A 23,277-nucleotide genomic window follows, 5' to 3' on the forward strand; every position below is an offset into this window, starting at 1 on the left:
AAGTTGACCTCAGGGCCCTGCTGGGTTGGTAAAAAGAAAGGCGTTTCCCAATATACTTGGGGCCTACGCCATGTAGAGCTTTGAAAGCCAGTGTCAGGCTTTTGAAGAGGATCCTCTTAGGAGTAGGTAGCCAATGCAAGGTGTTAAGTAATACAGTGGCACCTGCTCTTCTCGGGAGTCCATAGATGTCTCGGGCTGCTGAGTTCTGTACTACTTGCAAACGGGTCAGAAGATACTTCGGTAGACCCAAAAAAAAGGCGTTTGCGTAGTCCAGTTGTGATCCAATCAAGGCCTGAACAATTATTTTCCTATGGTGAAGTGACACCAAAGGAAGGAACTTTCTCAGCATCCGCAGAATGCCGAAGCACTTCCCCGAAAAGCACGAGATATGGGGCCCAAAGGACAGATCACTGTCCACTATCACTCCAAGGTTCTTAGCCTTGAAGGACACACTGTCAGGAGGAAACATATCCTGTGGCCACCAGGATTTCAAGTTTGGCTCGGGAACACATCCAAAGAAGAGCAGCTCAGACTTGTCGGAGTTGCACTTCAGGCCGTGACGCCTGAACCACTCAAAAACCGCACCTAGGCATTCCCTGATCCGTGTGCCATCAAACATCCCGCCCCTGTCACATGTGAACAGGAGCTGGGTATCATCGGCATAGGATATGATCTGGGCGCCGAAGGACTCCGCCACCACCGCCAGAGGGGCCATAAAGATGTTAAAGAGCATGGGGCTAAGAATGGAACCCTGTGGGACCCCCACCTCTAGCGGTGCCATATCAGCGGAGTAAGGGGGCGCCCAGATCGTTTGCCGGCGGCCGGCCAGAAAGGATTTGAACCAGTTCCACACCGTTCCACGAAGGCCACATTCCCAGAGTCTTAAAAGGAGGCCCTCGTGGGGAACGGTGTCGAACGCCGCCGACAAATCGAGCATGACTAACATGGCCTTTCCCCCAGAGTCGCGCACCTCCCTGATGGCGTCAGTGACCTCGAGTAGGGCCGTTTCTGTGCTAAAATTAGCACGGAAACCAGATTGCGATGCGTGCAAAAGGTTGTTTCCCTCGATGAAACTGGAAATTGACCTATGCACGTGTCTCTCGGTCACTTTTTGCCAATGCAGGGAGGAGGGAGATTGGCCTGTAGTTTGCATGAATGAGGGGATCTAGGGCAGGTTTTTTGAGCAGTGGTAGAATCATGGTGCGCTTCCATGCCTGCGGAACCACACCTGTGGACAGGGAGGAGTTCAGAAGAGGGTTCAGCAAAGCATTTAGAGCTGGTGCCACTTTTCCCAGGCATTTAGCCGGGCACAGGTCCAGCGGCGAGCCAGATTTCAAGCCTGACAGAAGATCCAAAGATGTGTTGAGGCACATAGGGGGAAATTCATAAAGAAAAGGGCCCTGACCCTCCGGAGAGGATGAAAAGGGTAAAGGACTCAGATCCAACTGTGGGCAAGAATAAGAAAGGGAGGCCTGAATGGTTGTAATTTTATTGACAAAGAAGACGGCTAGTTGTTTTATCCAGGGTTCTGAGTGTGTGTGAGTAGGAGTACACATGGCAGGAGATGTGAAATCCTGAACCACTTTACAAAACTTTTAGAAAATAACCACAGTATGTTTTTCATTCTTCCTCTGCCACAAACTGTTCCCTTGAATTCCTACAAAGTAAATCAACCTATAGTCCAAGAGTGACAAAATTAGCCCCAAATAATGTGAACATTTTTTTTAATTAAATGGACACATAAATTAAAATAAACTCTTAAAGAAAAATCAACCAAAACGTGACAAAGGAAGAAGACAAACATTCACCATAAGGCAACAGAAATAGACCATGACCCAAAAAATAAAAAGTAAGGCAAACACAAGCTAAAAAGCAAAGTGCCAAGCATAAATTGGATGTAAAAAAATTGCCTTTTCATAATAAAAAGGAACAAAGTAATACCTATATAAAAAATAAACCATAAAAAAATTCAAGCTTTCCTGTACCTGTAAGTGGAAAGTCCACATGAACAAATATTTTCCCTAACGAAATAAAAACCAAAGCAAGATAAGCTTGTCCTAAAATAGAAACGCACTAAAGTTAGCTTTCCTAAAAGAAAATAAACAGAAAAACCAAAAGCAAAATACTTCCTAAGCATTCCACCCAAAAAATCTGCACTAACTGAGGATCATTTCTTCCCACAATGAAACCCATAAAGAAGGCAGGAAATGGAGGGTCAAATATACATGTTTCAAGGAGATTTTTGTTCAGCGAACTTGCCCACAACTTGCAAGCGCTGCTGAATCTCATAAAAGTCATCCCATCATGCTGGAGCTTAGAGGACCACAGACCACCATCATTTATTTGTAAGCTGGTAAAAGGCCACTTTCATTGGACAAAAGTAGAGCTCACTTACTCGTAAAATATTTTGGTCTCGGCCGCACAATCTAAAATGTCCATACCAACATCAATAATTAACCCTTGCCCTTCCACTAGTACATTCCAAATTCTAAGTATTCTGATTCACTTCCACTTACACCAAATCCGTTAACTGAACAATAGTTTCTTAATCTAATTGTACCTAATTTCTTCTTTTCCAAACTCTTACAGCATTTGTGAACAAGTACTAAGGCAAGGACTGCCTCGTGTAGTTCCATTTGTAGCATTTTCTACCCTGCGCCTAAGATCTTTTCTGCTACTCCTCTGACTATTCTGAGCTCTCTCTTTCCCTACTTGCCTCCAGCGGTTGCCATACATACAAAGTACAAAACAATAATCTAACCATCAACAACCCATTCCCAACATGCTTCCAGTCAACTCCATATCTGCTCTAGGACAGGGCCTTTGTGCTCTGGAGAAAAGTAATCTTTCCTCTGCACAAGCACAAAGTCATAGGCAGACACAGCTATCATAGATCAGCCCCCGTCACACACCGTCTTTCCCAAGTCCCTTGGGCAGAGAGCCTAGTTCTCTCTTCTCTGCCCAGATCCTGCATTGCTGATATTTGAAATTACAAATGAAACCACCGACTCTTGCCAACTCCCCCTATATGCTTCTCGAGCCGGCTAGTGATGGCAGGTCACTTCTTAAAAATGTTTTCTAGGTTCGGTGTGAAAATGTAAATATTATGTGAGGAAAATGAACGAATTTGTCAATCACCATTCCATCTAGATTGCAGGGAGGAAAATCCCAGGTTGCACACTTTGAATGCTCAATTGGTCAAAAACTGTGCTCGTAGTGAAAGGCTCATAGGGGTCATCGCTATCCTTCCCAGCCAAAGATCCTCTGTTTTATGTCATTTATGGATAACCTGTAAAGAGGAATTTAAGGGGTGATTATGATGGCGGTGGGACCACCACTGTTAGGCTGTCGGTGGTTGTTCCACCTCCAGCCAGCCCATTGGATCCGACAGCCGCATTAGGATGCAGGCGGTCAGGGCTCAGCTGTCAGAGGGAAAGACCGCCGTATCCAACAGGATCAAGGATCCCGTCAGGGTGGCAGTCGGACTCCTATTCCCTGCAAAGACAGCAAAGCCTGCTCAGGCACCACCATAGGAATTAGGATGTCCCTTTCCGCCTGCCATTTCATGGCAGTTCACCCGCCATGAAAAGTCAGGCAGAAAGTGATTTTGGGGTCCCCTAGCAGGACCCCTTTCGCCCGCTTGCCGGCTGGCATTGGGCCCCCCTAAATATCCCTGCACCATGTGGCAGGCACATAGTGCAGGGATGTTTTAAACATGCATAATCTGTGTAGCGCCATGTGCAGCAGCGCACAGCACATGCCGCAATGCAAAATATACACACTGCGACCACCGTGAAGGTTGTTGCATCGTAATGTGGGCACTGGGACCGCCGGCTTCTAGACAGGCGGTCCTGCTTCCGCCACAGTGCTGGTCGGAAGAGGGTCTGACCGGCATCGTTATCAGTCCTTAAGTTTAGAATATCATTTAAGGCATTTGTGAAGTTGGATTTTGGATCTGCTCGAATGACTTTTCCTTTCCAAATTATACCATGAACTCTACATCTTCCCATGGACAGCGGTGTGTCATCTAAATAGTAAAATTAAGTGCTGACCCCTGGGGAATGCCAGCGATTACTGTTTTTTTTTCAGAGACAAAATGGCCTTTCTTTATGATTTAAGTTCTGCCTAATACACAAAAAATGGAATCAATTTGTGTCCCTGGATTTTGATCCCAAATATTTGGACACAATATCCTGAATCTTGTGTTCAGTAGTAGCAGGAGAAGCAGCTGCGGCTGCAAGGACCAAGATGGCCAGTTCTCTTTTACCCGAGACCCAGAATATTTGTTGTCTTATTTTCTTAAGGATTATAAGCACATCCTCCAGTACTTGCAAAGAGGAGGTTTAAGATCGAGTGATATCCTTAAGCCTGATTGGCTCAAATATGAGATTTGTTTTATGACAAAGATAAGAATCTCATTGTTAAACCACTTAAGATACCACATTTCTTTTATCGACTACTTACTCATTTCATTCAGATTTGATCCCATTTTCTGTTGGCTATCTGGTATTCAGTCAGCATTACTAGTGAAAACATTTCAGCTTGAAGTCAGTAAATAATATTACCAATTCTGTCCTTGCATACAGTGGGCGAAACCATTAATGCTCATATACTATAGGAAATTAACATAAACATGCTACTTTCCCTAATGTTTCTACAGTGCAAACCAACGTTCCTGTTCCAATTATAACTTATACTATGACTGTATGTGTTAGCCAAGGAGATTGTCTGTCCTTTAATGGCCTACATATATGTACTTTTTGGTTCATGGGAGGAATTATATATCAGTAATGTCATAACAAATATCAATAGAACCAATTATTATTATTATTATTATTATTATTATTATTATTATTATTATTATTATTATTATTATTATTATTATTAATAATAATATTATTCTCAATATGCTTATTGTAATTATTAATAATGATGCACTTATTATTATTAGAAGTCGTAGTGCTAGTAATAGTGCATGTGCATGCTGTGACACAAACATAAGCTCTTAATAAACACTGGACATTTATTGTTTTCAATATTTTCATCACAGGTTGTACGGAAGAGAGAGTCACATGACTACAGATGCCTCTTCAGGGTGTGTTTTGTACCAAGGGATCCCTGGGATCTGCTGCAGGAAGATCCAGTAGTCTTTGAGTATCTCTATTTGCAGGTACAAAAATGAATAAAATAATTGAATGAAAAAATAAAATTTTCCAGAAAGTTAGTCCCAGCTAAAGCTATTCGTTATTGCTCCACACACATCCTGTTAACCATTTTGTTTACAGATTAAAAAAAACCTCCTAGGGAAGAAATGGATGCCTTTACATATATTTTACTCACATACGCAAAATAGCATAAAGAGTTGAAACCTCCAGTTGTAAACAATTGTGGTAGAAGTTATTAGAAAGTTACCTCTCTGTTCATCTCCTTCCCCATAGACTAAAAAGTCCTGCCTATTTTAGGTGGGACCGCCATAAAAAGGCTGTGGGAAATAGACATCATAATCCCTACAGCAGTGGGTGCCTGCTCAAGCACCGCCTTCAGTCTAGGGATTACTGACTGACTGCTGCCCCTACGGGGTGCTCCACCCCTTCCACTGCGCTCTGGCCACCGGTATCTTAAACCGGCAGAACGACCGGTGCCCTAGATGTCAGGCGGACTGCCACTGAAGGGATATTAGTGGCAGTCCGCCCTATATCCTAATGAGGGAGAGCAAAGAAAGGCTTGGGTCCTGTCTCTGTCCGGCCTGGACCACTGTCATGAAGTAAACAACAAAGAAGCCGGGCAGTGTGATTTCTTACTATAAATGCACCGCCTAGTGAAATAAGCTACTAGGCTGAACAACCATTTGTGTTGAATTAATGCATTTTTTTTATATAAAGATATTTTGCAAAAAAGTTTTTGGCATCAAAATGAAACACAGTATTTACACCAATACACAAATACATTCAGTCAAAGTACAACATATACAACTCAGTGAAAAAACAAAGCAATTGTCACAGTAATGTTAAAAAAGACAACTAGAGTATGCCTCAAATAACTCAGTTGTTGAGGCACCAGTCCTAAATGCAAAAACGCAAGTGGGCTAGCTACTTCTTACAATGGCCTACTTGAAACCACCTCCACCACCATACGAAACATTATAGGCCTGATAGGAACCAACTAATACACTAGGAGACTACGTAGTAGTTTAGGTGTTATTTCCTGTCACAGCACTTCAATACAAATCTGTATGTGTATCTTGTGGAGGTGGTTTCAAGTAGGCCATTGTAAGAAGTAGCTAGCCCACTTGTGTTTTTGCATTTAGGACTGGTGCCTCAACAACTGAGTTATTTGAGGCATACTCTAGTTGTCTTTTTTAACATTACTGTGACAATTGCTTTGTTTTTTCACTGAGTTGTATATGTTGTACTTTGACTGAATGTATTTGTGTATTGGTGTAAATACTGTGTTTCATTTTGATGCCAAAAACTTTTTTGCAAAATATCTTTATATAAAAAAAAGGCATTAATTCAACACAAATGGTTGTTCAGCCTAGTAGCTTATTTCACTAGGCGGTGCATTTATAGTAAGAAATCACACTGCCCGGCTTCTTTGTTGTTTACTTCTATATCCTAATGAGGCGTTATATCACTACTGGAAGCAGGTTACGTAGTACTAAGCAGTTTCTATGATTTTAACTTCAGAACAGTGCACAAAAATGTAGACACAAGGATACGCCAAACAAATATACAAATTATGAAAAGTTTGATTTATTTCATAAAATAACTACATTTATTACACAAAACCCAAAATTTTGTTTTTACGGGTAAGGTTGCAGCATTTCAAAATCTAGTTTTATTTCTGAAAGATGAGGCAATAGGATGGACTACTAGACCCTAGCATATCACGTTGTCTATTTAGCTGCTAATGCATGCTCTTTTTTGTAAATCCATACCAGTGCTCCAATTGAACTGCCAATCGTTGATAATAGATTTTGTTTGGTGTACTTTCGCAGGTCCTACATACCAATCTAAGAGCACTAAGTTCATTTCTAGCCTACAATTTAAAAAAAATCCTCTTCCTTTACATACCATTTAAAAATTTTAATTTGTACATTTTGCTTTTTATGTTTATATACTTTATATTTATTTAGTAATCAATTTTCAAAAACAGTCGCAGACCCCCTGAGTAGTCCAAGACGACTTAGGAGAGAACCTCAAAACTGCACAATCTTTTCTCTCTCTCCGGCCTACTGCAACTCCTCCATAGTGCGGAGATACCCCTTGTGGAATGATTTGGGCACTCTATAAATAAATAAATAAAATAAACCTCTACTTTGAACTATTGCACATTGGGTTTCCGACTCTCTATAAGACTGCAGATTCTTCCTGAGAGACTAAAAATTTTAAATAGGAGACTACACCATTAAATCTAATCATCATCCTTGGCTCCAAAGCCCAGCATAAGCTGTGCCCTTCCCCTATCTCTTTCAATTTTGAATGGCTTGTGCAAATTATCTAGAAGTACATAGATGATATTCAAATAAAGTTGCTTCACTGGATTACAAATAGTGGAAAGGGCAATATCTACTAAGATATGGTGGTGTTTTCCTCTCTACCTGCTCAGGAGCACTGTAGAGTGCCATGTCCCAATACACACCCCTGCACCATAGTGAAAGGGTGTGTGCATTCTGTTAGAAATAGTTTTTGTATTGGAAGGGGACCCTTCATGCTTTGTGTGTTGGCTGTACAATTCAACACACATGCAAAGTAGGAAAAACAAGGTGAAATTAAAACATTTTTCCTTGTTACGCCAGTCTCAAGGAGGCGTACGATTTTGGCCCAAATTCTTGTCTATGAATTACACAACAAACAGAGGGCGGTAGTGGAACAAAAAGTTGCTCCTCGTAAATTGAGCTGTTTAGTGGGTATGTAGCATGGATACACAGAGTATACAGAGATTAGTTTAGTAGTGGTGCCACTCAGGGTAATAACACACCCTACCACCTAAGATGTGACTACACAAAGTAAAAAATCCTTGTATCAATATATTTATAAGAGATATACCCCGGAACTTCACAATTACATTTGATATCTAATTATGACATCAATTGGTCTTCAAAGAGATCTTTTTAATTCTTTTCACAGGTGCAGAACAACAAAAAGTAAGAATTATATTTTGATTATTAGTTTTCTTGACAAACAATTGAAAACAAAGTACATTCATTTCCATGTTATTAAGAGAAAACAGATTTTCCAGTCCAATTTGGGGCAAACAGTGTTTAGTGATGAAAACAACAGCCAACACATGTTTCGTCACAGAAGTGACTTTTTCAAGGCTGTATAACAATAAAATGACATATATATTGTAACAACAGTTTTTGATACACTTAAATTGGGTTGACAGAATAGTTTGTTTAATGCCCAACCTAAAAGTGAGTATCAATAGAGAGGATTTGCCATATGAAAGCCAAAAGAAAAAATGATTTGATGAAAAGTAGATCCACCATGATTGACCTGTATCAAAAGTAAATAGAAAAAAGTAACATGCAAAGAATGTATTGTTGGATTAGCCCTTTGAATTGTCCATACGCAGTGAAAATAATAATAGGTATGAGAAAGGAAAATGGAATGTTGCTCCATCTGTGGTAAATTGCATATATTAAAGTTATGTTCTACCTTCAAAAAAGTATCTCTCCATATAAAGAATAGTAACAACATATGAAACGTGTAGTATGGCCAAAGAAGAATATTGTCCAGAGTATTTCTTGGTACCAGTCTTGGCTACTATATGTGGAGAGTAACACAGAGTTAAATCAGATTACTTAAATACTAATGTGGAAGGTCTAATTTGTAACCTTTCAAAATTAATGGACTTTCATTTAACCCATGCGATCATAAATATCTCCAAATTCGGAATTTCACCAAATTAGAGGTCACAAAGTAGTAAATAACGCAGTCTGAGAAAATGAAGGCATTCCAACTCCACTAAACAAAGTATGTGAGAAATGGAAAAAACGACGTTTAAGCAGATGCGAGTTGGTAAGGATTTAACTAATAATCGTTCTAAAACCAAACAGAGTCTCATTTTACTAGTGTTTCAGTATTAAAAAAATTGTAATACTGGATTCTACATAGAGGTGGATGGCATATTTATTCCAATATAATATATTTGAAAGACAGTCATACAAAGTATGCATGTGATACTATATGGTTGTTTGTGAGGTCATACAAGTACTTGGAGAGAAAGGAAAACATCCTGCTAGCGAGTGAAAGTTAAGTGAGTAGTATAATATAGTGTGTATGCACTAATCATGTTGAGTAATGCGAATTGCAAATCATGAATAAAATTCGGAATTTGGAGATATTTATGATCGCATAGGTTAAATGTAAATACATTAATTTTGGAAAGTTACAAATATAAATTAGACCTTCTACATTAGGATTTAAGTAATCTGACTTAACTCTGTATTACTCTTTACATATAGTAGCCAAGACTGGTTCCAAGAAATACTCGGGACAATATTCTTCTTTGGCCATACTACACGTTTCGCATGTTACGTTTCTTTACGCGGAGAGATACTTTTTTGAAGGTAGACCATAACTTTAATATATGCAATTTACCACAGTTGGTGCAACATTCCGTTTTCTTCTCTCATTTATTTATTTATTTTTTTTAAGTAATTTTTATTGCAGGCTTACAGTACATCAAATATTTCCGTACATCTATTGCATCCCTGGCTCCTCATTGTCCTCTCTGCTGCTTCGTTCCATACACAGCCTTTAGCCCACAACCCGGAGGTCGGGCGGCATCAATCAGGAGGATGTTACAAGCATGCATATCATCAGCAATCATTATCCTTTCACTTAGGAGTGTGTATGTCTGCTTTTGAATTTCCACCCCCCATCTTCCTTCAGAATTCCCCCCCCCCCCCTCAGCTCCCACCACCCACGCAGGAATGCTATTTTAAGCCTGATTCTATGGGTACTTTCAGGAGTCAATGTTTGCCTAGGTGTGTGATGTGCCCGGTGTGTCTTGGGAGTTGTCTCTGTCTGGGTTCGGGGCCTCCTCGTCTTCCTGCAATGTACTATCTCTCAGGGCCTGCACCAGCGCTTCCCATGCCGCTGCTGTATCTAGTGCCCTAACGTCCGGTTTCCTACGAGACGTTTGGTATCGAATCGTGCTTTCACAAGCAGACCATTTCAGGAGCTCGTTGATCCATCGTCTGTGCGTGGGCCTACTCTCGCTTTCCAAAGTCTTGTAATTTCTCTTTTGGCCAGAATCAGTCCCATGTCTATAAATTTCCGTTTTCCTTTCCCATGCCTAATATTTTCACTGCCTATGGACAATTCGAAGGGCTAACCCAACAATACATTCTTTGCATGTTACTTTTTTCTATTTACTTTTGATACAGTTCAATCACGGTGGATCTACTTTTCATTGTATCATTTCTTCTTTGGGCTTTCATATGGCAAATCCTCTCTATTGATACTCACTTTTAGGTTGGGCAGTTAACTAACTATTATGTCAACCCAATTTAAGTGTATCAAAATCTGTTGTTAGAAGATGATTGAAATATATGTCATTTTTTATTGTTATACAGCCTTGAAAAAGTTACTTTTGTGATAAAAACATGTGTCGGCTGTTGTTTTCATCACTGAACACTGTTTACCGAAAATTGGACTGGAAAATCTGATTCCTCTTAATAACATGGACACGAATGTACTATGTTTTTAATTGTTTGTCAATAAAATGAATAATCAAAACATAATTCTTTCTTTTTGTTGTTTATAGATAGGGATTTCTGTTAAAACCCATGAGAGGTTGCATGGGAAAGCCCTTTTAGCACCCTTGGAACACCCCTTACTGCATAATAACGCAAAGCAGCGCAGAGCACACTTTGCATTACTTTGGAAAACTTTCCAACAGAAGCCCTGACTTGCACTGAATAGTAAAAACTCAGAACAGCACTTTGTGTCAGGTTCACCGATGCATAGCGTTAGTAAAGATGGGCCCAGAAATAAATGTTTTAGATTGCCTGAAAAACCTTTACCTGTGAATGAATGATACAGAAACAGAAATCTTGATAAGCAACAATACTCTCACTGGTTGTCTTCTCTTCGTGTGGCCAAGGGACCTAGGAGGACCCGAACTTCCATCAGTTAGAAATCTTGGGTGTGGTTGATCTCTCCTTTACACACCAGATAGCAGCAGTTATCATAAACATAGATCATTAACTTATGATCCTTAGATATATCCTTCCCCTCCTTCGGGTAAGCCATCAGAGTGAAGACACCACTTTCTCAAGGTTGAAAGGTGGCAAAACCAAGTGTCAGGAAGAGGTCTGGTCACATTGGCCTCTCTCTCAAAGACTTTACCATACCTATATGTTAATATATGTGATAGTCAAGGTCACGTGTTGGGATTATGGAACTGGTTATTGTATTTGAAATATTTTAAATCATAACTTGTTAATTTGCATATGTGGAATTCTGAATATTGATTTATACTACTGTTTATAGCCGCACACTCTTACTTATTCAATGCAGTTCATCATGCTAACTGTAATGAAGCATTTTGTACAAAGCCTTGCATACTGCTATTAGCGTTGCTTGGCAGGGGAGTCAGGGGCTACAGCTTGGTGGAGTTATTGATGGTCCACTTCTGTCTTCAGCTCGGCGGACAAGCTGTGTTAATGTGAGAAGGTGGGTGAGCTCGTGGATGGATGGATGGATGGATGAGTGGATGGGTGGATGCGCGATTGAAAGGGTGGATGGATGGCAGAGTGAAAGGGTGGTTAGGTTAATGGATGGATGCACGAGCAGGATGAACGTGTAAGGATAAATGAGTGAAAGGGAAAGTGGATGGATTAATGGATGAAAGGATGATGGGTGGATGGGTGAGTGACAGGGTGTGTCGATGGATGATGCAAAGATTGATGGGTGAGAGAAAGGATGGATGGAGGTGTAGGAGAGTAGGGTCTGCTTTCCTATTGTCACCCCACTTTTTGCTTTTTGCTTCACTGGTTTTCGTCTTAATGTGGCTGTGGGCCTGCTAATCAGAGCCACAGCCCTGCTGTTCTCTCTCTAAATTCACAACCATGTACTTTAGGTACATCACCACTTGGGATTGGGTCACCTTATGAGCCCCTGTACAGTGTACTATAGGTACCCAGGGCATAGGTGCATCCAAGGCCTACCAGGGGCTGCAGCATATCTTTTGCCACCCCTGGCTGGCCATCCAAACTGACACAACTGGCTGATCACTCAGCTGGGGCAAGGTCATGTAAACACCCCTTGCTTAGAGATAGTTTACCTATGTCTAAACCTATATCTGGACACATATGCACCTATAAGTCACTCCTATGGCACGCCTTAACAATCCTGGAGGCAGAGTGCTTGGTTTTATGTGAAATGGTGCTCTAGCATGAGCTTAGCCTGTCTGCAGCTTTCCGAAACATGTCCTTATAGCTGTTCTAGGATATTGCCATACCATATACTCTTAAGTGCATTATGAACCTCGCGGTTCAATACTATCTTTGGTTTGGCTTTATCAAAACATGTCGTGTAAGGTGTCATACGCTTTGGAATACTACCCCCTCGCCAGTCCTGGCGACAGGGGTAGCATTCCACCCTTCTAGAGGGAGAAGACATGTTACTTCCCTTAAACGCGGTTAAAATCAACCAGAGCCTCAGCATCACAAAATGGATGCTGCTGCCACAGACACAAGTCTGGCCTCCTGCTGCTGACCGAAACTCCGGCAGGGGAGGCCTGGACAAAATGTTTCCTGTCACAGGGAGGTGCTAGCACCACCCAGACAGGAGATAGTGGATTGGGGCAGGGAGGGCTGAATGAAACTAGACACTGCCTGGGGCACACAAGGTGTCCCATGCATAGCCCAGTTCAAACTGGTGCTGGGGCACTCCAGCCCCAGCTCTGGCGCGAAACTGGACAAAGGGAAAGGGGTGTAACCACCCCCTTCCTGGGTCCCACCCATAGGAGGGACCTAGCAGGTGATCCAGCCCTTTGATTTGGAATAAAGGTAGGAGCTGTGCCCTTAGACTTTAGATCATCCTGACTGAAACTTTGATCCAAAACTCTGGACCCTTCGGCATCCTACTTGACGTAGAAGACTGAAGAATCTCCCTTGTGGTCAAGGAGTGACCACCCTGCACAAGCAGGCACCATGAGTGCTCAAAGGTTTTCTTTGTTGTTGCTACCGCCGGAGCTCGAACGACAGAGACTGACAATATCCGGACTCCCAGACATCCAACAGCCCGATCCACAGCCCCAGCAAAGCTGAAACCCGTGGAGGCGACGTGAGACGTGGGACCGGCCATCTTGGAAAGCCAGCGAAGTGCTTCCTGTGCAGCTCCCGAGGCACCCTCGAAGCTGTGCGTTGGGGATTGAGAATGTCACTACTCCCCATAGTGTGGCAGTTGTTAATTTCTCCTGGGGAGGGGTAACTGGCCTCAAAAGAGTTGTGGTGAGTGCAGACCTCCCAGTTGAATGTCTTTCGAGCAATGACCTTGAAAACTCAGTATGGTCAGAAGTGGAGTATAGGACTCATGCAGGGATGCTAGGTATTTCAGCACATGTCCTTGCTGTGACCAGGTCACAGGCCAAAAAGTGCTTACCTAAACCTGTGCTGGATCTTGAAACTATAGACCAGACAGAACCCAAGAGAAAGAGCAAGAGGGTTAAGGCAGTGCCTTCCCCCTTGCCCCAGGTTGAAGATCGGCCCTCTCAGGAGGATGATTCTGTGATCCAAGAGGAGACTGTCCTGGAAGAGCTTGAACCTGATCAGGTTGAGTTTCTGGGGACAGGGGGACCCTCAAGGGCAGATCTGGGGCAGGCTCAGTTAACTTGTTGTTCTCTTTAACCCCTCAGACAGCAGGCTGCTGCTGAGGCTGCTGGGAATGCTCAAGGTACCCATAAAATATATTGGGATGATGGGCTCCTTTATTCAGAGGCTAGAGACCCCAAGCCTGGTGCTTCCAGGAGGTTGGTCTTACCTCTGCAATTTAGGGACTTCCTTCTAACCTTGGCCCATGATATTCCCCTAGCAGGACATCTAGGCCAGAACAAGACTTGGGACAGGCTTGTCCCTCACTTTCACTGGCCCCACATGTCAGAAGATACTAAGGAGTTTTGTCGCTCCTGTGTTACCTGCCAAGCCAGTGGCAAATCAGGTGGCACAACAAAGGCCCCCCTCATACCACTACCTGTGGTGGGGGTACCCTTTGAGAGAGTGGGGATAGACATTTTTGGACCAATGGACCCCCAAACAGCATCTGGGTACATATTTATACTGGTGGTAGTGGATCATGCCACCAGGTATCCAGAAGTTAATCCCCTGAGGACCACAACAGCACCTGTTGTGGTAAGGGCCCTACTTGGAGTTTTCTCCAGAGTGGGCTTTCCAAAGGAGGTTGTTTCTGACAGAGGTGCAAACTTCATGTCAGGATATTTGACTGCTATGTGGAAGGAGTGTGGTGTTAATTATAAATTCACTACACCCTACCATCCACAGTGCAATCAGCTTGTTGAAAGGTTCAACAAGACCCTAAAAGGGATGATAAAAGGGTTACCTGAAAAGCTTAGGCAAAGATGGGACATCATTTTACCCTGCCTTCTGTTTGCTTACAGAGAGGTCCCACAAAAGGGGGTTGGCTACAGCCCTTTTGAGCTTTTGTTTGGGCATCCTGTAAGGAGACCCCTGTGTCTTGTGAGGGAAGGATGGGAGTTACCTCTCAAAAAGTCCAAACTTGACATAGTGGACTATGTACTTGGTCTCCGCTCCAGGATGGCTGAATACATGGAGAAGGCTTCCAAAAACCTTGAGGCCAGCCAGGAACTCCAGAAAGCTTGGCATGACCAAAAGGCTGTGCTGACTGAGTACCAGCCAGGACAGAAGGTGTGGGTGCTGGAGCTAGTGGCCCCAGCAGCCCTCCAAGACAAATGGTCTGGACCCCACACCATACTTGAGAAAAAGGAAGAGGTCACCTACTTGGTGGACCTTGGCACCCCTAGGAGCCCCCACAGGGTGATCCATGTCAACAGATTGAAGTCATATGTGGACAGGGCAGACATGGCCTTGCTCATGGCTACAGATGGGGAGCAGGAGGAAGAGAGTGACCCTCTCCCAGACCTGTTATCTCACAACCCTGATGATGGTTCAGTTGACCTTAGCTGGCAGCCTCACTGACCAGCAGCAACAGGACTGCAGACAAGTTCTACAGTCTTTTAGACATATGTTTTCATTGACACCTAGTCAGACTAACTGGTGCACCCATGAGGTGGACACTGGTGACAGTCTGCCGGTGAAGAGTAAGATCTACAGGCACCCTGACCATGTCAGGGACTGTATAATGACTGAGGTGCAGAAAAATGCTTGAGCTTGGAGTAATTGAGCCATCAGAGAGCCCCTGGCCCAGCCCAGTAGTCCTTGTACCAAAACCTCACACCCAAGATGGTAAGAGAGAGATGAAATTCTGTGTGGACTATAGAGGTCTCAATGCTGTCACTAGGACAGATGCTCACCCCATTCCAAGAGCAGATGAGCTCATTGATAGATTGGCTTCTGCCAAGTTTCTGAGCACATTTGATTTGACAGCTGGCTATTGGCAAATCAGGTTAGCTGAGGAGTCCAAGGCCAAAACAGCTTTCTCAACCCCTGGAGGTCATTATCAATTTGTGGTGATGCCCTTTGGTTTGAAGAATGCACCTGCCACTTTCCAACGGTTGGTAAACCAAGTCCTTTCTGGGTTGGATGCCTTTTGTGCAGCTTATCTTGATGATATTGCTGTCTTCAGCTCCACCTGGGAGGATCACCTGATCCATCTGAAGAAGGTTTTGGAGGCCCTGCAAAAGGCAGGCCTAACTATCAAGGCCACAAAGTGCCAGATAGGGCAGAGTAAGGTTGTGTACCTGGGCCACCTTGTAGGTGGGGGTCAGGTTCAACCACTGGAGAGTAAGATCCAGACCATACAGGACTGGGCTCCTCCAACCACCCAGACACAGGCCAGAGCTTTCTTGGGCCTGTCTGGGTACTACAGAAAATTTGTCAAGAATTATGGGTCCATTGTGACACCACTCAATGATCTGACATCCAAGAAGATGCCAAAAAAGGTTCAATGAACAGTTAGCTGTCAAAAGGCATTTGGTGACCTGAAGAAGGCCATGTGCTCTGCACCTATCTTAAAGAGTCCTGACTACTCCAAAGAGTTTATTGTTCAAACAGATGCTTCTGAGTTAGGGGTGGGAGCTGTGCTTTCACAACTTAATGTAGATGGTCAAGACCAGCCCACTGCTTTTATTAGCAGAAGGCTGACCCCTAGAGAGAAACGTTGGTCAGCTATTGAGAGGGAGGCCTTTGCTGTGGTTTGGGCCCTGAAGAAGCTGAGGCCATACTTGTTTGGCACTCGCTTCAAGATTCAGACAGACCATAAGCCCCTCTTGTGGCTAAATCAGATGAAGGGTGAAAATCCCAAACTACTGGTTGCCCCAAACTGGCCCTTGCTCCCCTGAAAAGGAGCAGCCCATCAGACCTTGCTGGTCTGATCCAGAAGCCATCTCCGATTCCTGCGTGGGTTGCATTTGCCAAGGCCTGTTGACTCCGATTCGAAAACCGACACCGCCGACAGCGAGAGCCTTCGTGGGACAGCCCGAGTCCACCTCCTGGTCATCGTCGATACTTCCTGGTCCTCGTGGCAGCGGAGACAAACTTCACGACAGCACCTGATTGCAACCCGACATCGCCTGGTTCCTTCCTGGTCACTGGCTAGTGACCCAGACTCTGTCCCCTCTGCTTTCAGGTACTCTACATCTTCGATCCACCCTTGGATCCAACCGGACTCTTCTCTCCTGGTCGCCTGCAGCATCTTTTCATCAAGGCTCCATAGAACTTCACGATGAAACCCGACGCACTTTGACACCTATGCACCCGCTTCCTGTGGGTGAGGTAATGAGGGTACTCCGATGCTCCTGTAGAGATTTACATCCCTAGTGTCCTAGTTTTAAGTGGTTAAGTTCTAGTCCAGTCGGAAGACTTCCAAATCTGCAACTTTCTAACTTTTACGCACCATTGACTTCTATTGGTGCACACATGTGCCTATAGAATTTAATAACAACAAGGGACCCCAATTTTAGTCAGCAGGGACCATGGGGAGCATACTTTTTGAACAACAACAGTGGTCCCAAACATTGAAGGATATCACATGAATAAAATATAGACAGAGTCAATCTATACTTTCAAGAAAGACATGTCCAGCCGGACAGGGGTCTTCCAGAGACTTTACTCGAGAATTATGTATTGAAATCACATAAAACCATCTTGTGTCCCACGAATCCCTTTTACCAAGGATTAAAAAATTGGAAAAGATATATAGACGATATCTTTTTGATCTGGGGCGGCACTATCCCTGAATTAGACGGGCTCCTACACTGGTTGAACCAGAATTGTAATGGTCTCACCTTTACAATTAATCACAACCAAAGCAGTATTTCCTTCCTTGATTTGACTATTCATCATCATGAGGGTACCCTATACACTTCCCTTTTCCGTAAACCTACGGAGAGAAACACACTGCTGCGGTATGACAGTTGTCACCCCAGGGCTCTGAGGGACAGTCTGCCATACTCCCAGTTCCTTAGGCTGAGAAGGAACTGTTATAAAAAGGAGGATTATTTCTGTGAAGCCAACATATTATCGAGCAAACTCCGGTTCAGGGGATACCCCAAGCGCCTCATCAAGAACTCTATGAAGAGAGCTTGGTATTGCCCACGGGAAACCCTCCTTGACCCAAAACCCAAAAAGGCTACTGAAAAATTGGTTTGTGTGACTACATATTCCCCAGTCTCCAACAGGGTGAGGCAAAGTGTCAAAAAGAACTGGCAGATTTTAAACTCAGGGGTTTTAAATTGGGATACTCCATTGTTTGCCTTCAAGAAAAACAAAAATCTCAAGGACCAATTGGTGAGGGCTGCGTTACCATCTACTAGAAATGTAACCCTCCATGACCACTGGCAATTACCTCCACTTCTTGGGCACGCCCGCTGCGGGTCGTGCGTTGTATGTGAGTTCTCAATTGATGGCAAGGAATTTGTGTTTAATAATGCAAGATATGTACTAAAAACATTTACCAATTGCAACAGTCAGAACGTTGTGTATGCCATCTTCTGCCCGTGTAATATGATATACGTGGGCCAAACCAAACAGAAGGTCAAACTAAGGATTTCCCAACATCGAAGCCGCATCAGGTGTAAAACACCCAACGCCCCTCTTGTGGAGCACTTTTTGGAGAAGGGACACTCCGAAAATGACATTCGCTGGACTGTGATTTCACAAATCATCATCTCACCCAGGGGTGGTGATCTGACACGCCTCTTGAACAGGGAGGAACTGAAATGGATCCTGAAGACTGATAGTCTGAATTCAGGGCTTAACCTTCAAGATGAATGGACTGCCCTTATCTGATACTCTGGGTCTGGAGTTAGACTTGTCTCTTTAAACCTTATTTTATGATTGTGTTTGGACTGCAATAACTATGTGCCTTCCGTGCAGCATTCATTAATAACTGGATGCTGCTATCAGTCCACTGTATAAATGTTAACAATGTATTTTAACTTCACTGTTCATTAATCACGCGCCTGTTTCTAAAAAGCATGCCTCCCTAGCATGGTATTTCACTCCGCGTCACAATCCCCTTCACAAACACAGCCTAAGATGGCGCCCATGCGTGTCCGTCTTCGATTTCTATGCCCCACCCTCAGACCAATCCGGTGCGAGTATATTACTAACTGGATGCCCTGCCTTGTGCACGCCAGGAGATGATTCATGCCGACTAACCCGGTAAGTGGACTCCCTCCGTTCCCCCCTCCGCTCTGGTTTTATTGTCATTGAATATACTAACAATGCGTCCCCCTCCCATTAGGTATCCTGGCAAGCCGACGGACCTTAATTTTCCGCGGTTGTCGCGACCCGATTCTGGTGAGTTGCTCAGCCCCTAGCGCTCGCGGTCCCTTAAATTTAAATACCGCGTCCTTTTCACTACTGACTCTTTCGCCCCTGCAGGGTGATCGCGCGGTATCCTAATGCCCGAGGAGTCAGCCCCCATCCTATGAGGCTACCCGGTGAGCCCTTGTGCACTTTTTTGAATCAACCGCACCGGCCGGTTCCTCACATTATCTCTTCACGTTATTTCATCACGATCACGCGTCTTGCCCCGTTTCACCATCGCTTTCACCCGACATCACTCCCTGACTGCGAGGCCAATTTTACTTTAGTCACCGCGCCTAATTACGTTCTTGACTGGACACTCTCACTATTATATGTAACTCTCCCGCTTCGGGATCACGGATAATAATGTGCACACCAGCACCATAGTCCACTTGATATACTTGACCGGTACCTTGTCGCTCACTGGTCACACTCAAGTCACTATGTTACAGATCATACCTTCATTTTTCTTGTATGTGTTTTGAATATTGCTTTTTTCCTTTTCCCCCCTTTAGGCATTTGAGGCTTAATTAATCTAAGGCTTTTCAATGTATTTGTCCTGATGATGGTCCCTGATATTTTATAGGGGTCCGAAACGCCGTCGACCTTTTATGCACTTGAACCTAACTGTGAATACTACTAAAATGTCCAGTGCATGTTTGGTATACTCTGTATAATTGTACTGTTCATAGAGTAACGTTTTTCTGCCTTACTAAGCCCTTCTCTGCTGTCTACATCACCTCTTGTACTTGTTCTGTTAGTACTGGACACAGGCTTGTGGTCCACCCTTGGTGATTGTTGGATGATTTTTATGTGATTTCAATACATAATTCTCGAGTAAAGTCTCTGGAAGACCCCTGTCCGGCTGGACATGTCTTTCTTGAAAGTATAGATTGACTCTGTCTATATTTTATTCATGTGATATCACATGTGCCTATAGACACTGCACCCGCATCTAGTGGGCCTCCCCCGACCTAACCTCTGTTAGTCCAGTGTAGCCCCAGCGATTCTCAAGGCCCTAGGCCTTACCATTGTTCGTGACGTGGTTCTTATACCACTATTTTAGTATATGGTTTGAGTGGCCACCAGGGCCTATCCATATTTGTGCAACTTTTGTATGTTATATGAAGTTCTTTGTTTAACGCTTGTGCTTCTGCCCTCCTAAAGAGTACAGAGGATTATTCTAGTAATAAATATATATATTTTATAATATATAACTTGTGTGGTGTCCTTTCATTTGGTATTAAAAGGATTGCATATGGTAAAACAGCTGGCTTCACATGCCCTCTTGAGTTTAGCCTAAGACTGCTTTTGTCCATGCTACCAATAGGATAGCTGGTCTATAAGGTTGACTTACAACCAATCACCATAGGGGTCGTTTGGACTGGTACAAGGTGCTCACTAGAATAGTGAACATCACATACCAGGCCAACTTCTCACAGGAGGAGTGAAAGACTGAATGGATGGACTGAGTGAAAGGGTGGATGAATAAAATAGTACGTGGGTAGATGAGTGTAAGGATGGATAGATCAGTGAAAAGGTGGAAGTAAGGAAGGATGGGTGAATGGATGAACAGATGCGTAAAAGGGTGGATGTATGAGTGAAAGGAGAAACAGATGGGTGAGTGGATGGATGAGTGAACGGGATGTTGGATGAATGTATGGATGAAAGGGTGGATGGACCGATGAGTGAAAAGGATAAATAGATGGACGGATACGTGAAGGGATGGATGGCTGCGTGAAAGGATGGATGATTGGATGGATGGATAGATGGATGGATGGATGACTGACAGGATAAATAGATAGCTGGACGAGTAAAAGGGTGGGTGGAGGGATGGAGGAGTGAAGGATGGATGATGGATGGATGGAATGAAGGAAGGAAAGATTTGGAGATAAATGGATAGGTTGGATATAAATGTGCGGATAGATGAACAGACAGAATGGTGAAAGACTAAATGATGGATGAAAGAATGAACTAATGACAGAATGTAAATGTGACATGGATATCAGAGGATAGATGGAAGGATGAAAGGATGCATGGACAGATGCTTGTTTGGAAGAGACAAGAGACCTCTTCTGGGGAGTGTCGCAATGACTTGCTTGGTTGGTGCCATCACAGCTTTGGTTCAAAGTTAGGAGTCTTTTAATTTTCTTGCTACTCCCTTGTTGCTAGGTCTCCTTTGATTCCAAGTTGGATGGAGAGAAATGAAACAATCCTTACAAACGCATTCCCACTTTTTTTATTGATATCAGTGTCTTCTCTATTTCTAATGCATTCTACTTCCTGTGTCATGGATCCATGTTCACGTTTTATTTGTTTTTGTTACCTAATTCCACCCGCCATAGAATAATACAATTCAATTATTGTTTTTTTAATCTGAATTCTCATTTCTCAGTCAAACTGGGACTATTTAGGTGAACACAAATTGGACCTACGTGAATGTCTATTTTCTGAAATATATCATTTAAATTTAAAAAGAATTGAGGCCATTCTATCGCATAAAAATGTAAATGACGCCCTTGTATAATAAAAGGTTTCCAAACAACTTTGGACACGGAAAAGGGTAAAGTTGATATTAGTAAACGTTTAGAAATAATACTATAACACAAGTAGCGCCTCATAATTGTGAGGGCATTAGGTATTTCCCTAGTAGCATTCGTAAGTGAAAGTGTGTGTCATCCATGTAATATAATAACACGAAATGCTTTTTGCTGGTTGTCTGTCGGTTTGCAATGTACAAATAATCTCCTTTGGAAGGTCTAAGCCTGTGGTGTCGATCATTCCAGAGCTGCAGCGATGTGCTCCAGGAGAGGTTTGCGGTGGAGATGAAGTGCAGTGTGGCTCTACGCCTGGCAGCGCTGCACATACAGGAGCGGATCTTTAGCTGCGCGCAGCCACAGAAAATATCCATGAAGTACATCGAGTAAGTGCACGCACTTCTCCATATGCAACCCAAGAGCTCTTCCAGTTGAATTGAAAGTTGAAGTATTTATCATGTGTCCGTTTTATGACATTAAAATCGAAAAGATCTATCATTCTACGCCATAGCCGTGAATTCACCAAAAGCCAAGGTCAGAGGTAGCAGAAGTAACATCACACACGCTTTGACCTTAATGACAAAACAGGAAGTGACATCGTATGACCTTTGACCCTGAATTTTCCAAGGAAGTGGTGTCATATGACCTTGAACCTGATGACACTACTTTAGGTGACCTCGTTGCCGTTTGATATTACTTGCATGATTGAAATAAAAAAGCAACACGGACAAATGTCTATTAAAGATACCACCTGTATTAGGCTGCTAACACGATCTTTGAAAGTGCTGGGGCATATTCTAGTTTTGGAGTGTAGCAAGCAAGTGAAGCAAGAGAGTCAGACCTCTTCTAGGGGTCAGGGTTTCTCCCTCTGAGAAACTCTGGGGACAAATCGCGCTTTTTAAAGCTCAACTGTCACATACATTTGCTAAAAAGCCATAGGCTCTACAAGGACACTCATTAAATATTCAAATCCTTGCATAGCATTCCAAGCCAAACAAACCTGACTCTCCCCAGAAGTTGACCCTATTTCATTTTTCAAAATGTGCTATGGGTGCCCCCATTTGTCAAAAATGTCCTCTATTGTGCCAGGGCGAGCATTTTGCTGTGGGTGCCCCATGTGCCATTGGTGCCCTTGTAGGTCAAAGAGTACATACAATGGGGGGAATGTTCTATACATGTTGTATAATCAAAAAAAGTAAGATAAAAAAGAGTACATACAATATACCAGAGCCCAGTGGTGGCTGGAGGCATTAAAATATGGTGAGGCACAGGGCAATGCTGAAAAACTCACCATACATGTTGCTGGCCTTCCATCTGGTGTGTCTCTCCTCTCCCAGCAGAATATTGAGGGTGACAATGAACAGGAAAGTGAAGGAAGGTGATTGACTTCCTTCCTGCCAAGGGCAACGTGAATACAGCCAATCCTGGAGTTGCTCTCATGCTGTTTTCAGCATGAGAGAAGCGCCAAGATTGATTGAAGCAGGCTAACCCAGTGCTGATTTTGAGGCTAGGGGCCTGTGCTAGCAAACCCCCTGCTGTTTCACAGCGCTGGGATTGCTGGGTCTGAAGTGCACATGTTGGGCTTGCCGTCGCAAGGCAGCTGGCCAACCTGACGTGCACGACGCACTGCCAGGGGCACCAGTTATCCTGCAATCCGCAGGAATCAGCCCGCCCCATGCCCTCACACTCACGCTATAACAGTGCAAGCCGGTGGCAAAGATATAATAAAATGGTAATTACCATTTTATTGATTTGTGT

At 43.4% G+C, this 23,277-nt stretch overlaps 1 protein-coding gene across 1 annotated transcript in view; it reads left to right on the top strand.

Moving 5' to 3' along the window:
* FRMPD1 (FERM and PDZ domain containing 1) overlaps positions 1-23,277 on the top strand; it is a 1,126,186-nt gene that overhangs the window by 782,404 nt on the left and 320,505 nt on the right. Inside the window, exons 9-10 of the mRNA XM_086961871.1 lie at positions 5,051-5,170; positions 21,769-21,905. Of these exons, the coding sequence (XP_086817997.1) occupies positions 5,051-5,170; positions 21,769-21,905 (257 nt within the window). The remainder of the gene's footprint in view (positions 1-5,050; positions 5,171-21,768; positions 21,906-23,277) is intronic.

The sequence above is a fragment of the Lissotriton vulgaris genome, chromosome 3_1 (assembly GCF_964263255.1).
Source record: "Lissotriton vulgaris chromosome 3_1, aLisVul1.2, whole genome shotgun sequence".
NCBI classification, from domain to species: domain Eukaryota; kingdom Metazoa; phylum Chordata; class Amphibia; order Caudata; family Salamandridae; genus Lissotriton; species Lissotriton vulgaris.